At 37.8% G+C, this 8,799-nt stretch overlaps 1 protein-coding gene across 2 annotated transcripts; it reads right to left on the bottom strand.

Moving 5' to 3' along the window:
• Window positions 1–546: 546 nt before the first annotated feature.
• TRIM77 (tripartite motif containing 77) lies at window positions 547–8,436 on the bottom strand. Of its 2 annotated transcripts, XM_008020474.3 has the most exons (6): window positions 8,026–8,436; window positions 7,231–7,326; window positions 4,315–4,545; window positions 3,562–3,584; window positions 2,757–2,854; window positions 547–1,040 (listed from the first exon to the last, which is right to left on the bottom strand). In XM_008020474.3, exons 1-6 carry the CDS (start codon window positions 8,434–8,436, stop codon window positions 547–549), a joined length of 1,353 nt encoding a protein of 450 aa, XP_008018665.3. The 2 variants fall into 2 exon arrangements, with proteins under 2 accessions (XP_008018665.3, XP_037860854.2); XM_038004926.2 differs by lacking the exon at window positions 4,315–4,545.
• Window positions 8,437–8,799: the final 363 nt, after the last annotated feature.

Here is an 8,799-nt window from a genome sequence, read left to right as displayed (position 1 = left end):
CCCTTCTTGTAATTTACAAACTTGAAAAAAAGACCCAAATTCTATTAGGAGTTTTACAAAGGAAATGTACGAGCTGTTCTTGACATCTGAGGCCACATCTAGTTCAGAAAGCTGGGAACTGGTGAAGGGAAAGGGTTTATCCAGATGAAGGCAGGGAATAGAGAATTTTAGGCTGACACTGAGTTTTACGCAAGGGCTATCTGGAAGGCAACTTGTCTGTGCTTTAATTTGACTCAGCTGGGTTTTCATGCTCATGTATTCTTTTACCTCCAGTAAGCTTTGATAACAAGTTAAAAGAGCATGCATCCTATACAATATAATAAAAGACATTACATCTATTCAAATAAAATAGAAATGACAAATGTATATACTGTACATTATTAACACTTTAAAAAATGATACAATAAATATATATCCATGAGGTAAAATTAAGTAAAAGGTAATGAGATATGCCTGATTTTCCCCATTAAGAAAGTAACCAGAATAGGAGCTTCCTCTGCTGTTAGAATTACCAAGGCCTGGGTCAGGTTTGTGACCTGTCCCTGATTATTTAGATCCATGGCAAATGAAAGGTCTCAAAGGAAAATAGAAGATGCAAGAGAGGAAACTACAAATGAGGGAACTTTGGGCAACATTAACAAAGCTCACTATCCCACATTCATAATCTAGGAACACCCCTAGCCAGCCTTGGGGCCTTGGAATATAGTGAGGTAACAGTGGGGAAGTAGATAAGAGGCTGAAATGGTCATCCACTTTAAGACACAGGAGTAGAAAGATACCCTCAGAGTCAAGTCGCATGTCATTCCTCTTTGTCCAGGCTTCTCTGCAAAGTCCTATAACCCAATTACAAGAGTCTTTCACATCCACCTCCCAGTAATGTTTGCCAGAGGTGAGGATCTGAGCTCCCCATGAAGAAGTATACTGTGTACTTGTTGGAGTGCAGGACATGTCTGTATCATCAAGGCTGCATTGCAAATGCCTCAGGTCTTCGAAGAGAAGCTTGTGATTACTGCATATCTTATGATCCATGGTGATATACACTGTAGCAAAATAAAACAGTGAATGCAAAAAAAAAAACAGTTTAAAAGTTCGGAGGTACAGGTGCAGAGGCAGTCTGGCAAATACTTAACAACCAATCCCTGAAAACAAACAAACAAAAGCAACTGGTTTGTTTTGTTTATTAGGAATATTTCCATCTCACTGAGGCCAGTTTCAAGCTACCAACAATTTAAAAATCAATCAAAAAATTCAAAACATTTAACAATTAGCTCTCATGAGTCAGTACTAACTGGCTCTGGCACACCGCTCTATCACAAGTGGCATATAGAGTATATCAGATTAATTATCGAGACAGTTCAGCAACAGCTTCTTGTCCATTTGCGCGGCAAATGAATCTTTAATCAAGCAACTAAGATGAAAGAAAATTTAGAGAAAACATAAAGATGTAAGATGTCAAGCTCTGATTTAATTTTTACTAGACCACTAAAAATTTGCCAGCTTATTCATAAGATGCCAAGAAAACATCAAAATGGCCCTTTATTTAAGCCTCCTTATTAACCAGTTTTCACAAAATAAAATAAACATAATAAAAATAATAAACATATTAATTATACTTAAGATATGATATTATTATCGTTAGTTCTAAACCATGACCACTTTGCCTAAGATGGGAGGGCTTCACATTTGATCTTAGCCAAAAGGCCAAGAAGTAATGAGGGCTTCACAACTTAAGCAAGCAAAAGTGAAATAAACTAAAAATCTATATGTGCCTTTTTAAAAAGGTAGTTTCTCTCCCAGAATTTCTGGTTCGGACATCATTAAATCAGAATTCTCTTCATCTCATCCCATGGCTGCCTCTCTTCTATCTGCCAGACTCCCCCTCCATTTCCATTTGTTTGTGTAACCCTCTACACAGTGAAGGGATTTTCCTTCAGACTGCTTTGTGGTTGTACCTATTGTTTACAAACTTGTTTTTATGCTTTTGATAATCCTGTGGTTTTACAAATGTATTCCTTAAAACTTCAATCTTTAGGTAAATATTTGAATAACAACATTAAGATGTTTCTAAGAATCGGATCATGTAAATATAACCAGAGTTGAAATGCTTTGAAAGAATATGCAGTTTTATATGCTACACTGAAAAATTAATGCTTTATTTATAGCATTCCTCCAGGCCTTTTATTGTTTGTTTTTTTTTACTCACTTAAAATAATCATGTTATGCACTGTATTTCTTATTTGTTTATTTATTCCAGACTTCAGTTAGCTTTTCCTGAAAGTTTATTAACAGTTTTAAAATTGGTTAAAAAGATTTCCGTATTTGCCTGCTTGTTCACTGAAAATAATAATAGAGACAGAGAAGTGAATATAGACTGAAGTGAATATAGGCCACCCATATAAAAATACTTATGTTGGGCCGGGCGCGGTGGCTCAAGCCTGTAATCCCAGCACTTTGGGAGGCCGAGACGGGCGGATCACGAGGTCAGGAGATCAAGACCATCCTGGCTAACACGGTGAAACCCCGTCTCTACTAAAAAATACAAAAAATAGCCGGGCGAAGTGGCGGGCGCCTGTAGTCCCAGCTACACGGGAGGCTGAGGCAGGAGAATGGCGTGAACCCGGGAGGCGGAGCTTGCAGTGAGCCGAGATCCAGCCACTGCACTCCCGCCCGGGCGACAGAGCGAGACTCCATCTCAAAAAAAAAAAAAAAAAAAAAAAAACTTATGTTGGAAACATTAGTGCAGTTCATACTCTTACCTCTGAAGAAGTTAAGCCTTTCTGACATCCCAGTGATGGTCCATGCACTGAGCTGTGGGTTCACAGGCTGAGGCATGGCCAGCCTCAGAAACTCATCCCTGCAAAGAAAAATACCTACTTTTTACTACCAGTCCCAAAGGAATCATTAGCAATCCATAGTAAGATGTTTGATCAGAATCCTCACAATTAGGTTGAAGAGTGTGACTTGAACTCAAGAACTAAGACATATTGCAATTGTAACTGTATTTTATGATGTGCTCTGCTGCTTTTAATATCTCTATACCAGTAGAATATGTCATCTCAGTCATAATTATATCAGTTCTCACCTTTGCAGCTTCCCTAGGTGAGCCATGCAGAAATCCTCATTTAATTTCTGAAATCTGATAGGTGTCAAATTTTTGGAACATGCCACCTGCTACATATGGAGCCTCAGCTCGATACTACATTCCTTCTTAGTGATGTTCCCTTTCTCCTATTTTCACCATTTTTCCATCTGCTACCTCTCTGAGATTATTTGCCTTTCCCATTGACAACCTGGAATAACTTTCAAATAATTAGGAAGTAGAAAATTAGAGGCTGGAAAAATAGTTGTCTTATTGAAACTTCTACATTAGGTCTGGCTATTAAAACTGCTCCCATCCTTCACTTTCATCTGAAGTAGTCAATATATAAAGCCTGGATGACCTTTGAAAAGAAAGGAATAAATACAGACAGAAATTCCTCACTAAAAGTATGGGTTGATCCAAGCAGAAACAGCCTGATTATTGTCACAATTACCAAGACTTGGATAGAGGGGTAAACTTACCTTTTCATTATATCTCCCAAATCCTATAAAGAGAGAGAAGATGGCTTAGTTTGCAGCACAATAGGGTTCTCTACTCCCGTGCAATCTGAGGATAGGAACTGAATTGGAAAACTTAAATGTCTTCTACTTTCCTTCTTTGGATAAAGGCATTTTTCATTTTCTTTTTCTTAATAAATATGAAACCCAGTCTAATATCTACATTTTATAGTCTATAAAATTACACTCTTGATGAAACATAGTCAGATGGACTGAGGTTGAACAAAGGGGAAGGAGAAGGGAAGACATGCTGCTATACAAACATCTGCAACAAGATTGATAGAGGTCTCCACAAAGTTCTTATAAGGGTGTGTGGGGCCCAAATCTAGGACTTCAAAACTAAAAGAGTAAATAAATGTCATAAATCTCACACTTTCACTTATTGACACATCCTTATACAAAATTGAATCATGTATTCACGAGCTGCTCTGTTGCAACTACTAAGAATCAGTGGGTGTAGTAAGATAATTTTAGAAGAGAATTTTCTTGAATTTGTTACTAGAACCTTTCCAAATAGTTTTCCTTCTCCTCTATGGGACAAGAAAGAGTGAGACTGGGTCTACAGAGGAGCGAAACCTGCCACCATAAGGTCAGGAGAGGCAGAATCTGAATATTTAGAACCAGAAAAGTAATATAGATCAAAAAGCATATAGACTCTAGCAGATACGATTCCCAAGCAGGGTGGTGTTCAGCACCCTGACCTCCTTCAATTTTTACCTGAGGCAGGTTCACATCTGCTTTACAGCTCATTTCCTTCAGTTTCTCAAACATTCCTCTCAGGAGTACACTCATCTTAGCCATTCTAGTTTGACTTATCTTGAGTTGCTCGAAAACTATCCTGCCTTCTCTTGCCAGGCCCTCTAAATGCTTTTGCTCTTCTTCACGGAGGTATTGACACACCTTAGGATATTCAGCGCTGATCATCATGCTCCGCAAATGTATAAAAACCTGTAGTGACATTGGGTTAATTAAATCACGGGTCTAAGTGGTTTTATTCTTTCCTTATCAGTTATTCTGCTTTGTTTCATGTTTTGTGCTATTCTACTAAATCTAGTTTAATGCCTTTCCTCTTCAAATACAGCATAAATCTTCCTTTCTTCCTCCTTCCCTTCCTCCCTTCCATTTCCCTGCATTGCTCCACCTACTTTCCCTCAAACCCCCATATTTTCATTCTAAAAATAAAGATAAATTAAGATCACATTGATATTATCTTATATAATGTTCTAACCTCTTCATCACTGTATCTAAATTGTGTTCTATTTTTCTCAATACTCCTACTCATAACAATTTACTTCGTTAGGAAAATAGAGAACATAAGACATTGCTGCATCTTTCTAAATTACCTCCATTTCCAAAACACTCTGTGTTTTTACCAGTGGTTGGCTATGCTTGCCTATTACCTAAGACTGCTCATCTCTAGCCACCCTTTCTCTAGACTACTCTCTTACAGTGTTCATTCTTTCCCTCTGCTTGCCTCTGTCTTCCTGTCTCTGTCCCGGATATTTGCCTATTCTCTCTTTCTGGCTCCATTTCTCTGTCTCATTCTTTCTCTGGCCTGTCTTTGATTTTCTCTGTCTCTGTCTTTCTGTCACTGTGTCTTTATTTACCCCCTCTCTCTTTCACTCAATTATACTATTATTATTATTATTGAGACAAGGTCTCAGTCTGTCACCCAGGCTGGAGTATGGTGGTGCAGTCATGGCTCACTGCAGCCTTGAATTCCTGGGCTCAGGAGATCCTCCAACCTCAGCCTCTTGAGTAGCTGCGACTTCAGACACATGCCGCCATGCCAGGCTACTCAATTACTTTTTGTTTTTTAATTTTCATTTTATTTATGTATTTATTTGTTTGTTTATTTATTTATTTATTTATTTGCAGACAGAGTCTTGCTCTGTCACCCAGGCTGGAGTGCAGTGGCATGATCTCAACTCACTGCATCCTCTGCCTCCCAGATTCAAGTGATTCTCCTGCCTCAGCCTCCCAAGTAGCTGGGACTACAGGTGCGCACCACCATGCCCAGCTAATTTTTGTATTTTTAGTAGAGACAGGGTTTCACCATGTTGGCCAGGATGGTCTCAATCTCTTGACCTTGTGATCCGCCCACCTCAGCCTCCCAAAGTCCTGGGATTACAAGCATGAGCCACTGCGCCTTACCTCAATTAATTTTTCACAATTCCACACCACCTTTAAATGTGTTTAAACATGCAAATTTTGCAAATTACTTTGGAAAAAAATTAAAATATTCTTGTCCCAATTACCTCATCTAGCTTCTCTTGCTAAAACATTTCTATCCCTATCAAAGCTAAATTTATTGATCAAATGTGATCAAACTTGCTGTGCTCGTGTGTGTGATTAATGACCCCTTTACCTCTATTCCCTACTCTTTCCTGAACCAAACATTACAACTTACCAAGAACTTCTTTTTTCTAAATTCAAGTATGATGCTTTAGTCCTAGAATTCTTCACCTTCATTCTGCATTTGACACTATTTTCTACTTATTCCTTTTAACCATACCTTGTTTCTCCTGCCTCAGAAAAATACATTCTTACAAAGCCACTGATTCGTTTCTTCTGTACCTTCTTATCCCTGGAAATGGGTTCTTCTTGGCCAACATAGATTCTACAAACCTGGATTCTTTGTACCTGTTCTCTGTTTTATTTTTCCCTGAAGCACTTCATGAGCATTATTTGTTATATACATTTTAATTTGTAGATTGAATTCCCCCACTAGATTATAGTCTCCTAGGGTAAGTAATCTATTTCTTCTTTTGTCCACATCTGTATCATTTTGTTGGGCTACAGCAGTGAGCAACACATGATAGGCCCTCATGAGAATGCAGGACTCCTCAGAAAATCCATCTAAAATGATCAACATGATTTTGCTGTTCCCCTTTGGCATTCTCACAGTATCATGTATCAATTATTATTATTCTCTACTGGTCCCTGCTTATATGACCCCTTCGGAAGTGCTTGAGATCTTTGAGAATAAAAATGTTGTTTAATTTACTTATTCAGTTTTAGGTACTTAATTAATATTTGTGAATGGATTTTACAATCCTAAATTCTTAGCTAAGCATTCACATTCTAGACCTGGCCATAATTACATTTACAGCCATATCTCTCATCACCGCCTGACTCTTTTTCATGAATGAATCAAGAGGAGTTACTCACATGTCCAAATAATTTTACCACTTTTCTAACTTTCAGCTTTCTTATTCCTAAAATCCTTCCAACATTATCATCGGTAAATTTCTGAATTTTACTAAAACATTAGCATCAGATTGATTTTCACCTAGAAGCTATTTTTTGTTTTTAGCATTTCATGTCTGCTAAACTGCTGTAGAACCACATTTTTACCTTCATGCTAGTGATCTTACATGCCGTTTTTAGCACATTTCTTATCGCTGCTGATGTATTATTGGTAGATGCTGCTTTATTCAGAAAAATCAGGATATTTTTAGTTATATATTGGATTCAACATGAAATCTCACTCTAAAGGTTAAGTTGTATGGTACAGAAACACATGTAGGTCCTTTTTTTGATCATCCTATTCAGGGGATATATAGTTAACTCACCCACAAGTCACATTTTCTATTCCAAACTGGTTCTGAGAGAAATGAGCTTACTGCTTACTTTCCACGTTCTGATTATGTTGGTCTCTCTGTTTAGATTTCTTTGATTTTTCTGCTTTTTTTTCCAGATGGACTTCATTTGAATCAGGAGTTTATTCTGAAAAACAAAACTATAAATCTGAGCACTAGAAAAGAAAATATAGCATATCTCAGATACTTTCAAAAGAGGTATAGACATGGGACAAATAAAGAGTGCAGAATGCAGACATGCAGGGGCTTTTCTTGAGGGCACTGATTGTCAAGTCTTAGAGGCCAATGAAATCAAAGGTAGAATTCCCAAATTTGGAAAACAATACCCATCATCTTAGAAGTCTGGCACTGAAACTGATACAACCTCGTCAATTTTCAGAAGTAATTATTATTTTATATTTAATTTTAAAATGCTAGCCCTCAACTTCTCTACAGTACTGTTGGAGCATACTGACCAATATTTATTAGAATTTTCTATAATAGATTCATTGCAATCATGACTGTGTTAGCCAATGACTATCATCGAAACTAGTGATTAATATAGAGCTCCTTACACTGAAATACCAGAACCCTAATGCTCATCAACTTTATCATCATTCTTCTCCCTCAGCCCAAGAAAATTTAAATTTCAGGTGAGCAGGGATGTTTGGTTTCTTCAGTGTTTTATCTTAGTGTCTAGAACAGTGTCTAATTTATGCTCATCAATAATTCTGTTTATTGCATAAAATTATGATTATTAATAATAATGATAAGCGTATCTTTCCTTATTACCTGTGGGATTCAGGGTTCTTCATATTTCAAAGTGCAATCAGTAGCATTTACTTACCCTATAGTATTCATCAGCCTCCTTTGTCATAAAGTGTTTGTGAGTAGCATGCCTTGGGGATTGAGAGCAGAGAAAACACAGCAGGCTCCTGTCAGTTTCACAGATGAGGTTCTTGATTTCCTGGTGTCTCCCACAGATCAGCATGGCAGAGCTTGATAACTGGCAGGAGACTGATTCTCCTGTAGGAATAGCTTGTTTCTCAGCAAAAATAATGCGTTTGAAGTACATTTGCTGTGATATTTCCTTGCACACAGGGCAGCAATTAGGAGTTAGTGCATCTTCCCACAAGAGGCAGAGACAGGGATTACAAAATCTGTGCCCACAGCAAATGGTGACAGGGTCTGTCAAATAGTCTGTGCAGATCGAGCAGGTGAGCTCACTGGTAGAACACTGCGTGATAGCAGAAGCCATGTTTCTGAGAAAATAAAAGGAAAGTGTCATTCTTTCCCCCAAGGCATACGAAATGAGCTTAAGACCTTTTTTTTACTAATTTGTGTATGGTGTGTAGTAGAACAGGCCATGTTTTCTGAATGACTGAAATAGGATGGAGAGGCACAAACAGTGCAACAGATTGATCACATGCCCTCTTTCTTGACAACCTTGGCCTATAGCCCTATTTTCCAGTTCCCTAATAGAAATCCAATATTTTTTCTGTCTGTTATCTCTTCTACAAAAACATAAAAATCACAGGTCCTGGGATCATCTGTAGCCACAGGCAGTGGGTCATTATTTTGTCCAACGCTATCAAGATTTCCCCCTTTTTTCCCTCTCTCT

This window comes from Chlorocebus sabaeus, chromosome 1 (assembly GCF_047675955.1).
Source record: "Chlorocebus sabaeus isolate Y175 chromosome 1, mChlSab1.0.hap1, whole genome shotgun sequence".
In the NCBI taxonomy this organism is placed as follows: domain Eukaryota; kingdom Metazoa; phylum Chordata; class Mammalia; order Primates; family Cercopithecidae; genus Chlorocebus; species Chlorocebus sabaeus.
The sequence above is the reverse complement of the archived record's forward strand: the minus strand, read 5'-3'. Positions and strand labels throughout refer to the sequence as shown.